The 15,710-nt window shown below is 36.0% G+C and overlaps 1 protein-coding gene across 3 annotated transcripts in view; it reads left to right on the top strand.

Annotated features, from left to right (window-relative positions):
• PAN3 (poly(A) specific ribonuclease subunit PAN3) overlaps window positions 1-15,710 on the top strand; it is a 172,034-nt gene that overhangs the window by 113,081 nt on the left and 43,243 nt on the right. For all 3 annotated transcript variants that reach the window (XM_039473125.2, XM_039473124.2, XM_039473123.2), the window contains one exon: window positions 13,448-13,695. In XM_039473125.2, coding sequence (XP_039329059.1) covers window positions 13,448-13,695 — 248 coding nt within the window. The remainder of the gene's footprint in view (window positions 1-13,447; window positions 13,696-15,710) is intronic.

The following is a 15,710-nucleotide window of genomic DNA, read 5'->3' as shown; positions in this document are numbered from 1 at the left end:
TAGGATGATCTTCACTCTGGAGTCTCAGATGTACTTGATTTGGATAACTTTTTAACATTTGTGGTTGAAACAAGTATTTCTTCCAGATTTTACTGGAATGGATTAAACCTTGACACTAATTCATGAGGCATTTATTCAGTGACTCTTAGGGGCCAAAAACATAAGCGAGACAAAAGTTTTCACTTTTATGAAGTTCACAGCTTTTATTTTTCATTTATGTCTGTCTTCATTTGAATTGCTTACCCTTTGAATTAATGAAAATGTTTTAGTTGGTAGATGTTGCTCCATTGACTTATAAAGATACCAGTAGTCTGTGACAGTATTTATATTCCACTCACCCTTTTAATAATGGTCTAATTAAACGTTTTTTGTTTTTTTTTTTTTTTTTTTTAGACGGAGTTTCGCTCTTGTTACCCAGGCTGGAGTAGAATGGCGCGATCTCGGCTCACGCAACCTCTGCCTCCTGGGTTCAGGCAATTCTCCTGCCTCAGCCTCCTGAGTAGCTGGGATTACAGGCACGCGCCACCATGCCCAGCTAATTTTTTGTATTTTTAGTAGATACGGGGTTTCACCATGTTGACCAGGATGGTCTCGATCTCTTGACCTCGTGATCCACCCACCTCGGCCTCCCAAAGTGCTGGGATTACAGGCTTGAGCCACTGCGCTCAGCAGTAATTTAAACTTTTTTATCTATGTCAATCTGAGAAGAGGCCAACAGTGAGCCACTTTTAATTTGCATCTCTTTAGTTTTTTTTTTTTTTTAAACATGGAATCTTTCAGAAAAGACGCAACTTTTTAATTAACACCACATATGAGCATCTTTTTATGTTTGATGCATTTTTGTTTTCTGCAAACTGGCTAGTTGTATAATTTGTTCATTTTCACTGCTTGCTTTCTGTTATCTTTATGATTTTAAGAACTATATGTTAAGTAGACTAGTCCTTTATTAAGTGTTGCAAATACCTTTTTCTGTTCTGTAGCAATTTTTATCTCTTGAAGTTAATTTGACAAACATTTTACTTTTTGATTTTTGGATTTTGTTTCTTCATAACAGCATATTTTAAAAATTACTCAGAATTCTTTATTTTAAACTCTTAAATATTCAATTTGAATATTCATTTGAAATTTCTGTGGGCGTAATGAATGAAAGGGAGATTCGCTTTTTTGATTTTATCTATATAAACATGTTTGTTTATTCACTTCATTGTTTAATGATGGCTAGCAAGTTGTCACATCTGATTATTGAGCAGTTCATCTTCTCCCCTTAAGTTTTAAGTACAACCTTTATGTTATACTTATTTTATATGTGTGTATATATATAATATATATATATACACACACACACACACACACACACATGCATATGTATATATATTTGAGATTGGTTTTGGTGCTTATTCTTTTGCACTATTCATATGAGCCTCTATCAAACATCTACCTTCATTACTATAGGTTTGATCATTTTTCAGTGTTTAGTGGTGGTATGGCCTGCATTTTTCTTCATTCTTTTCTCTGTTGTTTTTTTTTTTTTTTTTTTTTTTGGATAGAGTCTTGCTCTGTCACCCAGGCTAGAGTGCAGTGGTTCAATCTCGGCTCACTGCACCTCTGCCTCCTGAATTCAAGCAATTCTGCCTCAGCCTCTCAAGTAACTGGGACTGTAGGCGTGCACTGCCACACCGAGCTAATTTTAGTATTTTTAGTAGAAGCGAGGTTTCAGCATGTTGGCCAGGATGGTCTTGCTCTCCTGACCTCATGATCTGCCCACCTCACTCTCCAGCAGTGTTGAGATTACAGGCGTGAGCCACCACGCCTAGCTTTTTTTTTTTTTTTTTAAATTTATCTTGTTTTTCTTTTGTATATTCAGCAATCTCATCCTTAATTGTTTTCCTTTTCTTTAGGAGTTTTTTTCTTGCTATTCTTGATGCTTTTTTTCTCCGTGTAGATATCATTAGCTTGGCTAATATTTTTAAATCCCGTTGATATTTTAATTGAACTAGCATCATAATTTTAGATTATTTTAGCGTAGAATTGACATCTTCATAACAAATATGAGTGTTTATTCTCCTTTGTTTAATCTGTTATTTCTGTCAGTAGGTTTTTATGTTTTCTTCATGCAGGTCTTATACAGTTCTAGTTGTTTATATCAACAAATTTTATCTTTTCTTGTTGCTGCTAGTAAATGTAAATGGATTCTTTTTTTTTTTTTTTTTTTTTTTTGTGTGACAGAGTTTCGCTCTTGTTACCCAGGCTGGAGTGCAATGGCGCGATCTCAGCTCACCGCAACCCCCGCCTCCTGGGTTCAGGCAATTCTTCTGCCTCAGCCCCCTGAGTACCTGGGATTACAGGCATGTGCCACCATGCCCAGCTAATTTTTTTTTTTTTGTATTTTTAGTAGAGATGGGGTTTCACCATGTTGACCAGGATGGTCTCGATCTCTTGACCTCGTGATCCACCCGCCTTGGCCTCCCAAGGTGCTGGGATTACAGGCTTGAGCCACCGCGCCCGGCCCCCCTTTTTTTTTAACATTGTATTTCATTGTCCCCCTAACACTCCTCCCACATTGGATTAATAGTTTTCTTGATTCCTTTGATTCCTGTCTCATATCCCTAAGCAGTGATTTGAATATAATTTTTATTGAGATATTCATATAACATAAAATCAATTCTTTTAAAGTATGTAATTCAGTAGGTTTTAATATATCAAAAGATTAAGAAACCATTACCATTCAAATTCCACAGCATTTTCGTCACCCCAAAAGGAAACTTTGTACCTTTTAACCAACACTTCGCATTTTTTTCTCTTTCCAGTCCCTGAAAACAGTAATCTCTTTTCTGACTGTTCATAGATTTGCCTCTTCTGGATATTTCATATAAATAGAATCATATAATAATGTGGCTTTTTTATGTCTGGCTTCTTTCAGCTAATGTTTTCAAGATTCATCCGTGTTGTAGTGTATGTTAGTATTTACTTTCTTTTTATAGGTGAATAATATTCCATTATGTGGATAAATCATATTTTGTTTACCTGCTTATCAGTTGATAGGCATATGGGTTATTTCCACTTTTTGGTTATTATGTATAATGCAACTATGAGCATTTTTGTAAAAGTTTTTGTGCCAATGTATGTTTTCAGTGCTCTTGCGTAATATATCTAGTAGCGGAATTGCATGGGTCGTAGCAATTGATTATAGCCATCCTAGTGTGTATGAAACTGTATATTATTGTGGCCTTGGTTTCTGTGTCCCTAATGACTAAAAATGTCGAGGAGTTGTCCATGTGCTTATTGGCCATTTATATGTGTTCTTTGGGAAAATGTCTATTCAAATCCTTTGTCCAGTTTTTAATTTACTTGTTTGATTACTTTAGTCATTGTGTGGTTTTCACATTTTTCTTCATAGTAGGCCTGTTTTTTTTTTTTAATTGATACATAATAGCTGTACATAGTTTGCTGGTATGTGTGTTATTTTGATATATGTGTACAATGTATAATGATCAAATCAGGGAAATTGGGTTAGCCATTACCTCAAACATTTGTGTTGGGAATATTTCACTTTTTCTCTTCTACCTGTTTTGAATTATATAATAAATTGTTAAATGTAGTTACCTGCTATACTATTGAATACTAAATCTTACTCCTTCTAACTGTATTTTTGTACCCATTAACCAACCTCTTCAGTCCCCCACCCACCAACCCTTCCCAACTTCTGGTAACCACCAGTCTACTTTCTACCTCTGTGAGATCTACTTTCCAAGCTCCTGCATATGAGTGAGAACATTCAGTGTTCCTGGCCTTATTTCACTTAACATAATGACCTCCAATACCATCTGTATTGCTGAAAATGGCAGGATGTCATTCTTTCTTTATGACTGAATAATATTCTATTGTGTGTATGTAGCACATTTTCTTTATTCATTCATCCGTTGATGGACACTTCAGTTGATTCTGTATTTTGGCTGTCTTCTACATACGGATTTGTTTTGTTTGTATAAACTCAGCAGTGGGATTGCTGGATCATATGTTCTATTTTCTAGTTTTTTTTGAAGCACCTCCATACTGTTTTCTTTAGTGGCTGTACTCATTTACATTCCCATCAACAGTGTACCAATGTTCTCCTTCCTCCATATCCTCACCAGTATTCATTATTTTTGCCTTTTTGATAAAAACCATTTTAACTGGGGTAATATGATAATCTCATTGTGGTTTTGATTTGCATTTCCCTGATGATTAATAATGCTGAACTTTTTTCGTATAACTTGGGCATTTGTGTGTCTTTTTTTGAGAAACGTCTTAAAAATTGGACTATTTGAGCCGGGCGCGGTGGCTCAAGCCTGTAATCCCAGCACTTTGGGAGGCTGAGGCGGGTGGATCACGAGGTCGAGAGATCGAGACCATCCTGGTCAACATGGTGAAACCCCGTCTCTACTAAAGATACAAAAAATTAGCTGGGCATGGTGGCACGTGCCTATAATCCCAGCTACTCAGGAGGCTGAGGCAAGAGAATTGCCTGAGCCCAGGAGGCAGAGGTTGTGGTGAGCCGAGATCGCGCCATTGCACTCCAGCCTGGGTAACAAGAGCGAAACTCCGTCTCAAAAAAAAAAAAAAAAATTGGACTTTTTGAATTTGTTTGTTTTGCTTTTGAGGTGCTTGAGTTCTTTATACTAATCATTAATTTCCTGATGAAGGGATAGTGTGCATATATATTCTCTCATTCTGCAGATTGTCTTCACTTTGTTGATTGCTTCCTTTGCAGTGCAGTTACTTAGTTTAATATAGTCTCAGTTGTCTATTTTTGCTTTAGTTGCCTATGCTTTTGAGATCTTACCCAAAATATCTTTGCCCAGACTAATGTTGTCCTGAAGTGCTTTCCCAATTTTTTTTTCCTAATAGTTTCAAGTCTTAAATTTAAGTCTCTAATCCATTTTGATTTGATTTTTGTATATGGTATGAGAAAGGAATATAGCTTTATTCTCTGCAGGTGGTTCTCTAGTTTCTCAAGTACTATTTTTTGAAGAGATTGTCTTTTCCTCAATATGTGTTCTTGGCACCTTTATGAAAAATTAGTTGCCTATAAATGTGTTGATTTACTTCCATGTTCTCTGTTCTGTGCCATTGGTCTGTGTGTCTGTTTTTATTCAGGTACCATGCTGTTTTGGTTACTGTTACTTTGTGATATATTTTGAAGCAAGTAGTAGATGTCTCTTGCTTTGTTCTTTTTGCTCAGGATTGCTTTGGCTATTCAGGGTTTTGTAGTTTTAATATTAATTTTGGATTTTTTAATCTATGCAGAGAATGTCCTTGGTATTTTGATAGATTGTGTTGAATCTGTTGATTGTGTTGGGTAGTATTGACATTTGAACAATATTAATTCTTCTAATTCATGAGCGTGGAATAGTTTTCACTTTTTTGTGTTCTCCAGTTTCTTTCATTAGTTTTGCTTGTAGAGATTTGTCACTTCTTTGGTTAAATTTATTCCTAGATGTTTTATATTTTTTTGTAGCTATTTTAGATGGAATTGCTTTCTTGATTTCTTCTTCAGGTTGTTCACTGATGGCATATATAAATGATACTGGTTTTTTTAAGTTGGTTTCATATCCTGAAACTTTATCAGTTCTGACAGTTTTTTGGTGGAGTCTTTTGTGTTTCTAAATATAGTATCATGTTGTCTACAAACAAGGATACTTTGATTTAGATTTTTCCTTTCCAGTCTGGTTGCCTTTTTTTTTTTTTCCTATTGCCTAATTGCTCTGGCCAGGACTTCCAGTACTGTATATTGAATAAAAGTGATGAAAATGGACATCCTTATTTTGTTCCAGATCTTAGAGGAAAGAGTTTTTTGTTTGTTTGTTTTTCTTTTTAGACGAAGTCTTGCTCTGTTACCAGGCTGGAGTGCAGTGGCACAGTGTCAGCTCACTGCAACACCTCTGCCTCCCGGGTTCAAGTAATTCTTCTGCCTTAGCCTCCCAGGTAACTGGGATTACAGGCACACGCCACCACACCCAGCTAATTTTTGTATTTTTAGTAGAGATGAGGTTTCACCGTGTTGCCCAGGATGATCTCTAACTCTTGACCTCATGATCCACCTGTGTTGGCCTTACAGGCGTGAGCCACTACGCCCGGCCTTTTTATAAAAAACAAAACAAAACAAAACAAAAAAACAGAGTCTCACTCTGTCACCCAGACTGGAGCTCAGTGGTGCAATCTTGGCTCACTGCAACCTCTGCCTCCTGGACTGAAGCAGTCCTCCCACCTCACAGCCTCCTGAGTAGCTGAGACTACAGGCATGCACCACCAAGTCCTAATTTTGTGTATTTTTAGTAGAGATCTGGTTTTGCCGCTTTGTCCAGGATGGTATGAAATTTCGGAGCTCAAACGATTGTCTTGACTTGGCCTCCCAAAGTGTTGGGCCGAAGGAAAGGCTTTTAATTTTTCTCATTCAATATGGTGTTAGCTGTGGGTTTGTGATACATAGCTTTTATTGTTTTGATGTAAATTTCTTTTTTACCCAGTTTGTTGTGAGTTTTATCAGAATGAGATGTTAAATATTGTCAAAATATTTTTTTCAACATCTATTGAAATGATCATTGCATATTAGACCTTTATTAAATATGTGATATGCAAGTGTTTTCTCTTAAGGGTTGCCTTTTCACTTTCTTTATAGTTTCCTATGCGTTACAAAAGATTTCCAATTTTGATGAAGCCTAATTAAAAAAATGTTTTTGGTTGCTTGTGCTTTACTTGTCCTGTCTTTTATTTATTTGTTTGTTATGTATTTCTTATATTTGCTCCACTGGCAGTACTTGTTGAATCTTAAAAAACCGTTGTTTGACTAAAGGTTACAGTGGTTTATACATATGTTTTCTTTGTTGCATTTTGTGTATTTAGGGTTTGATCCATTTCGAAGTAATTTTTGTATATTATGCAGTAGGTATTAGATATTGTATGTTATGTTTCTGTTTCATGTGATCACCACTAGATTTTTACCATTCATGCTTTAATATGAAATTGTTGAAGAGATGGGCAGTAAAAATATTAATATAAGAATTTTGAATGACTTTGAGCCTTCCTGTCCCCTTCAGTGTTTTAGTCATCTCGAATTTTAGTTATACTTTGACTTTTATTATTCTTTTACTGTCAGTGCTTATTCAGATTTTCTCACATATTCTTATATTCCATGCCTTTTAGGGAGGGAGTTTCCTTTTTAGTGAAGTTGATGCTTTAATATTTCTTTGACCATGGAGATGTGAGTGACAAACCTTAAACATGTCTTTCTTCATTTGTAGATTGTATATAAATTTCAAGTAGACAGTTATCTTTTCTTCATTTAATATTGTTTAGTGTTGCTGATACAGTTAGTGTAATTATTTTTCTTTTGTTAGATCATTTGTCCCTTTTCTGGTAACTTTTAAGATTTTCTCTTTGTCTTTCACATGCGACATTTTTGCATAATTGGTAGAGGGGAGTTATTTTGCTCAAAACTTTTTTTTTTTTTTTTTAAAAAAAAACAGTCTCTCTCTGACACCCAGGCCTGAGTTCAGTGGTACGGATTACAGCTCACTGTACCCTCAGCCTCTCTGGGCTCCAGTAGTCCTCCCACCTCAGCCTCCTGAGTAGCTGGACTACAGGTGCACACCACCACATCTGGTTAATTTTTTGTATTTTTTGTAGAGATGGGGTTTCACCATGTTGCCCAAATTGATCTCCAAAACCTGGCCTCAAGCAATCCACCTGCCTCAGCCTCCCAAGATGCTGAGATTACAGGTCTGAGCTACTGCACCCAGCCTCTTCTGGGAACTCTTATGTAGGACTTCTTGAATGAGGACTTAGGTTCTGAGCTAGTTCTTGAAAATCACAAATCTTTTCTTTCAAATGTTGCTTCTCTAATACTATTTTCTTCTTCTCCTGGATATTTGCATTTTCATTATTTTGTATCTCTTTACATAGTCTTTCATATTTCCAAGTTTTATTTCTGGGTAGTTTCCTCAGATTTGTCTTCTGATTTACTGTGTCTCTGATTTATCTACTTAATTTTAATGCTTATATGTTGGCACTCTTAAAGAGCCAGGGCACTCTTGTTTTAGAAGAACAAACACCTTATTCTTTTTGTGATGTTTGTCACTTCTTTAATATTCTTAATCACCTCAGTAGTAATTATATTTTATAATCCGTTTTATAGGTTCTGCTATCCAGGCTCTTTGTTTTTGGGGTGCCAGTTCTCAAGTATGTTCTGCATGCTTGTTCTTATGTTTGAGTTCTCTTAAATGGGATTATTTTCTGGGGAGGGGTCTTGTATGTTGTCATTTTGTGGAAGTATGCAAGATGTCTGAAGGGTTTTTCCAGAGCAAGTCAAGTATTGTGTTGATTTCTTGCTGGGATTCCTGTAACATGGAATTTCATGGGGATTTTCTCTCTTATATTTATGCATGGAACAGGCATGGAGTTTCCACTTCTCTTAAGACATCACACCAATCCTCCAACCTTCCTCCTTTTTCTCCATCTCTCTTCCCCAGACAGGCTTCTCTTTTGGGCCTGTGAGCTGATAGAAATGGTTTTGTTCTATTTTACTGCTTTTCCAGCTTTTCCAGAGTCCTGGTTTTACACAGGATTTTAGTTTCATTTTCTGTATTCCGTGGGCTTAAGGCCACATTTCATGTACCCTTGTGGGCCCTAGAATCTCAACTTGTAGAGACTGTATCTGACCTGGCTTATAATTCCCCGAACTCCAAAATAGGACCTCCTGGCTTCAGATTCTGCTTTAGTTTCTTACACTTGGGTTTTTGTTGTTCTTTTATTTTTTTGAGACAGAGTTTTGTTCCGTCGCCCAGGCTGTAGTACAGTGGCATGATCTCGGCTGACAGCCAACCCCACCTCCCAGGTTCAAGCGATTCTCCTGCTTCAGCCTCCTGAATAGCTGGGATTACAGGGGCATGCCACCACACCCAGCTAATTTTTGTATTTTTAGTAGAGATGGGGTGTTGCTCTTTTGGCCATGCTAGTTTTGAACTCCTGACCTCAGGTGGTCTGCCCGACTAGGCCTCCCAAAGTGTTGATATTACGCATAGGCATGAGCCACCATGCCTGGCCTGTTCTTTTGTTTGTTTTTTAATCTCAAATATATTTTAAATGTTGGGGTGTTGTGTTTTATCTCACAGTTCTGTGCATTTATAACATTGGTAGGAATTGAGGGAGGGTGTCCCTGTTAGTTTAGTCTCTCATTTTCCAGAAATAATATTGTCCTAACTGGTTGGTTGTATTTAGGAAGGGTGCTGATTTGGTATTTTGTAATTGTTTACTTTAATGAATTCTGTAATTATTTGCAGAAGTCTTTTTTTTTTTTTTTTTTTTAAGACGGAGTTTCGCTCTCATTACCCAGGCTGGAGTGCAATGGCGCGATCTTGGCTCACCGCAACCTCCGCCTCCTGGGTTCAGGCAATTCTCATGCCTCAGCCTCCTGAGTAGCTGGGATTACAGGCACGCACCGCCATGCCCAGCTAGTTTTTTGTATTTTTAGTAGAGACGGGGTTTCACCATGTTAACCAGGATGGTCTCGATCTTTTGACCTCATGATCCACCCGCCTTGGCCTCCCAAAGTGCTGGGCTTACAGGCTTGAGCCACCACGCCCGCCTGCAGAAGTCTTTTATGTTATTTCTCTTAGGTTTTCCAGAAATAGAATTCTGTCATCCCAAAAAAAAAAAAAAAAATGATGCTTTGCCTCTGTAAATTAGCCTTAAAGTTTTTTTTAATCTCATTTCTTTGTTGTTTTCTGTTAATTTCTCCAGTGGACATTCCTGTATTGTTTCTTACTTTTATTTCAATTGGGTACTTTTGAGAATTAATTTTCAAATGTCCTAAAGCAGTTAATTTATTATATATTACTTTTTAATATCTCTGTTTGCATATTCACTTAAGTTTTATTATAATTATTGTATACTGATATCAAAACATCATTTCAAGGGTAAATGACAAAAATTAATACAAAAAATGATATACAGAAGTGAAATATTCTTAATTTAGGATATTTTAAATGGAAATTTTCATTCTTCTAGATTGTTTCTTATGCTGATCTTCTATGTATTACTATATTTGCTTTAGTAATTCTGTTGATTGAGTGCCAGTTAATATCAGGGTGTTCTAATAACCATTGGTAGCCATATTTCTGCTCTATATGGAAAGATTGGAATTACACGAGAATATTTATATGTGAAACATGAAATTTCTAATGCAAGAACAGACTTTTATTACAGTTTATCTGATGTACCTCATTATTAAAAGAAGACCTTTAGTTTTATTACATCAAATGGTTTCCTGAAACCCTTTTAGCATAAGATTCCTGTGGTTAAATATTAAATAATGTGCGATGGAAGATGTTATTTTAAGTTAAGAATTTTTAACTTTTCCAGTCAACTTTTCTTAATTTTAACAGAATATGTTCATTTTAATTCAGCATCCTATTTTAAAATACTTGTTCCTATAGTGTGGATCTACTCTTTCTTGCTGTTTATAATTTAGTATTGTATGTAGGCACTTAAGAATGGGTATCTTGTTAGTATCGTCTTCATAATGCTAATTACAGAATACTTCTCTCCAAGCAGATGTATAGGTATTTTACTCAGTTTATTAACACACTTGTAAATTATACAGCCAACACAAAGCTGTGCCTTTTGTGATTAGATTAGGTATTTCAATAATTTAGTTTTTAATTTCCCATGCAATTCAGATATCCTATTATCCTTATGGCGAGGAGTGATGCTTACTGTTGTACATGTTTTATTTTGAATGTTCTTTCTTTTCTGTTTCTTGCTTTTCTTTCTTTCTTTTTTTTTTTTTTTTTAAAGAGACAGAGTCTCACTGTGTTGCCCAGGCTGGAGCACAGTGGCTGTTCATGGTCGCTGTATGGCTCACTGCAGCCTGAAACCCTTGGGCTCAAGTGATCTTGCCTCAGCCCCCCAAGTAACTGGGACTACAGGCTCACACCACTGCACCCAGCTTGCATTTTGAATGTATTTAAGTAAGTCCAGTCAGCCTCAGTTCAGAGATGAACTCAAATTTTCTTATTATAACTTTATATTAAAATAACTTCAAAAAATTTAGAATTCTTAAGAGAGCTCTTGATGCTCTATAGTGCAAATTCTACTATATGTGAATTTCTGTCTTAACTCACCTTAGATTGTTTTTATGGTAATCTCTTTCCACATACTCGGCTTTAAAGAGAGATTCTACTTTTTGTCTCACTTGTATACGTACTTTGATGTCAGAATCTTTCCCTTCAACCCATGCTGCACACAACCCCCTCCCCACATTAGCTTCAGCAGTCACGCTAAAGCTAGTAAAACATGTAATTGATTTCCTGTTTTTGTGTGTGGGTAAGACTTAGGAATTGGGCAACTATAAAGTATGTTGGCTGAGAGCACAGAATTTGGGAACAAATAAACCTGAGTTTGAATCTTGATTCTGTTGCTGAATTACCTATATTTGTTTTGATCTTTTAAGTTAGTTTCTCTTCTGTGAAATAAATATGGTATTCCTACCTCACAGGGTGGTTGTGAGAATTAGGTAGACTGGTAGATGTGGAGATTAGTGCCTGAAACATGGAAAGAGTTCAAGAATTGTAGTTCTTTTGTGTTACTTAATGTCATGACAGTAAACAAATTTACTCATTTTGGTGACTTGGCAAGTTTTATCTTGGAAAGTCTTAAGAGACTAGCTTTAGGAAAAGCTGTCTAAATACATTTCCTGTTAGACAAATAGGGAGTTTTTATACATTGATAATAGCAAAAATATAATTTTTGCTGTATGGATTAATCTTTAATTAAATTTACAATCTAGAGTTAGATAAAAACAGCTCTGGGATAGTTTTAAAAAGTAAAATAAAAGTTTGGTTTATATCAATATAGTAACTTGGGTTCATATTCTTTTTTAAGGAGTTTGGTGTTTTTGTTTTTTTTTTAATTTCTTTTACACACATTTAAGACATAGTTTGAGAATTCCTATCCTATTTTAATCTCAATGCAGTAGACATTGTGTTATAGTAGTAGGAGTATTAGGGAATTTGGAGAGTTGAGTTTGAGTCTTGGCTTTGCTGTTGACTTTGCATGTATGTCCTGTGGTGTTTATAACCTGACTTAACTCACCTGCCTACTTTAGTTCCTCAGAAAATCAGAAATGATTATGTTGAGGTTCTTCAGAAAGTTGAGAGGGCTATCCAGAGAAAAGTATTACCTCAGTTCTCTGCTTATTTTTGTTCACCTACATGTTTTCAGAAAATATGTTGGTGTCTTATGAATTATTAGAAACTGAAATTCACATCCCTGTTAATCATAAGGGTTTTTTGGTAACTCTTTTCTTGGATTGTGAGATGGCATATTATTTCAATGGTGAAGGTTTTTAGGCATTCATCAAATAGCCAGAAAACAGTTCCTGGATAAGTTCATTTTTTCAGGAAGGGTAACTTGCTCTAAATACCCTTTTCAATCTGCTCAGAACTGATGACCTCCATTAAGCCTTTGATTAACTCTACCTGGTTTTAATTAATTTGCTTTTCATCAGCATTTATGCATGTAGTTTGTAGTATATTGGTTTATATTTGGGTTTTCTGAAGTCATTTTATGTCTTTTACATGTGACCTGGTCTTTTTTTCTCAGCTAGCTTGGAATCTCCTGAAGGGTAAAGACATTTGTCCTTTCCCTTTCTCCACAATAAACTCATAATAGAGGGTGCTCTGCACATAATGTTTCTTACTAGTTGTGGTTGTTCCACTAGAACATAGTGGTATCAATTGGCCTAATTTTTAAAAGTATGCATCGGTAGAAATTTTCAGTTTGCCTGTTTAAAGTTAATCACAAAAAGTCATCAAAACAACAGACTACTTGATGTTTAAAATATGGCACTTAAGCTGCTTTGTATTTCATCTTATTTTTTGTTCTTTTTCAGATGATTTTGTTAATTATATTTGGCTGAATTAAATCTAGTAGTTTTTCATTAGATAATTTGAATTTTTAATACTATAATGTTTTTAGGGAATGTGCTATTTGTATTGTTAATGATTCTTAATAAAAAAGGAATTATGCCTTTTATGAAAGTATAAAAGTATTTCTTTTATAAAAGGCATAATTTTATAAAGAGTCCCAATTCCGTTACTTCCCACTCTTCTGTTAATTTATTAAATTTTTGGTCATTCTTGCTGTTAAAGTTTCTGATGTAAACCTTGATATGGAGGAGACTGTTACTGCAATAAATCTGCTAACATATTTGGAAATAACTACATTTGAACCTTTGCTTTAATTAGTGCTTTTTCTACAACAAATCAAGATAAAATTATTTCCTTCATCTTTGCACTTAAGATACCAAAGATGATGTTTCTTCCAAATGAATGTTTGCATTTTATTATCCAGCTTTTTTCTCTAAAACCAATTATTGCTCCATTAAGAAACATTTTTACATCTTCTTTAGGAATGTCGTTGTCTGCTGGGTCTTCCCCTCTTCATTCCCCCAAGATTACTCCACATACATCTCCTGCTCCCAGAAGAAGAAGTCACACTCCAAATCCAGCAAGTTACATGGTGCCTTCTAGTGCCTCTACATCTGTCAATAATCCTGTTTCTCAGACTCCATCTTCTGGTCAGGTGATCCAAAAGGAAACTGTTGGTGGGACGACTTACTTCTATACAGACACAACTCCAGCACCTTTAACTGGAATGGTATGTCTACATTAAAGAGGAGATTATAGTACTCTCTTGTAACAGGTCCTTCCTATTAATGAGGTTCACCCCCTCCTGCAGCTTTTTATTGTGATGCAGAAAAGTGTTCTAACTTAGGTGAGAAGTCTAGTCCCTTCTTCTCAACTCTTCAAATTAGTCTAGTTCTGCCTTAACTAATAACTCTAGTTTTGGTCTGATCTGGTTTAATTAGAAATTAGATTATATCCATGCTGTTATTTTAGTACTTTATTTTTTTGTTTGTTTTTTCATCTTAACTTTACCTGGAATATTTTAGTACTTTATGATATGTTTTGCTTATGGATTTACCTTGTACTAGCTGGAGTTGATGCTTGCTGGCATTTGTTTATAGGTATAGATAGTTTAAACTCTAGTAAGAAGCTAGAAAAAGTAGATTGTATGTCCTCAGTAGTTACTGAAAGCAAATCAATGATAAACTCTTAACCTTAGATGAGGCAGTTATTTAACAGCTAGATCTGTGGAGTGACAGATAGTGATAAGGGGCCTGCTGTGTGGCTTTTTGCTAAGGAGGTAGAAGAGTCGACCGAAAAGGAGCCATAATTATAGAGGAGGAAAGAGCTACCAAAGGACTGGCGATGAAGTGAAAGAAGAATCATGAAATATCCTGAAGAGGTGGCTCCAGAGGAAATATGAATACAGAGACCAAGAGAGGAAGACTATGCCCAGAAAGAAAGATTTCTTATCAAAGTCAGTCAGTAATGTTCTAAGACAGGGAGAAGGAACAGGAACCAGAGGGCAAAAATGAATGGCAGAAGGAGAGGGAAGGATTTTATGTTATATAAATTGTACCTTTTTAGCTTCGTTACTTTGTCTGTATTCAAAAATTATGTTATTTACCCTAGAGCCAGAGTCCACTAAAACAGGGGTCCCCAATCCTTGAACCATAGACCAGTGTTAGGAACTAGGCCTCACAGCAGGAGCCGAACAGTGGGCGAGTAAGTAAAGCTTCAACTGTTTATTTACAGCCACTCCCCATTGTTCTCATTACCACCTGAGCCCCTTCTTGTGTCAGATCAGTGGTGGCATTAGATTTCATAGGAACATCAACTCTGTTGTAAACTGTGCATGCCAGGTATCTAGGTTGTATGCTTCTTATGAGAATCTAGTGCTTGATAATCTGTCACTGTCTCCTGTCACACCCAGATGGGACTGTCTAGTTGCAGGAAAACAAGCTTGGGGTTCCCACTGAGTCTATATTATGGTGAGTTGTAATAATAAAGTGCACAGTAAATGTAATGCACTTGAATTTTGCCAGAAACATCCCTCCACTCTCACCCTTTAGTATGTGGAAAAATTGTCTTCGGCAAAATCAGTTCCCTGGTGCCAAAATGGTTGGGGACAGCTGCATTAAAATAATGGAAGCTGATCTAATCTGTAGACATTTGAGAGTCATAGATGATAGGCATATATGAAACATTATTTGGATTTCAATTTGCAGGTTTTGATCCTCAGAATTAAATGAACTTATTTTGATTGAATTTAATATTTTACTAAGAGAATTTGAGTGAAAAGAAAGCATGTTTCTTTTTTTTTTTTTTTTTTTTTTTTTTTTTTTTTTTTGAGGTAGAATCTCAGTCTGCTGCTCAGGCTGGAATGCAGCGGTGATCTCAGCTCACTCCAACCTCTGCCTCCCAGGTTCAAGCAATTCTCCTGCCTCAGCCTCCTGAGCACCTGGGACTGCAGGCACAGGCTGCCACATTCATCTAATTTTATTTTTTTGCATTTTAATAGAGAGAGGGTTTCACATTGTTGCCCAGGCTGATCACAAACTCCTAAGCTCAGGCAATCCACCGGCCTTGGCCTCCCAAAGTGCTGGGATTACAGGCATGGGCCACTGTGCCTGACCACATGTTTCTTCTTTTAAGAGCCTAGTTTTACCACTGTTTTGAGACTCGTGAATCTATGTACCTATGAAACTTTCTCCAGTTGTAAAATAAGGATATTAATACCTAACTACTCTATGATAAATAAATGTG

Source organism: Saimiri boliviensis, chromosome 16, assembly GCF_048565385.1.
Source record: "Saimiri boliviensis isolate mSaiBol1 chromosome 16, mSaiBol1.pri, whole genome shotgun sequence".
NCBI lineage: Eukaryota > Metazoa > Chordata > Mammalia > Primates > Cebidae > Saimiri > Saimiri boliviensis.
The sequence above is the reverse complement of the archived record's forward strand: the minus strand, read 5'-3'. Positions and strand labels throughout refer to the sequence as shown.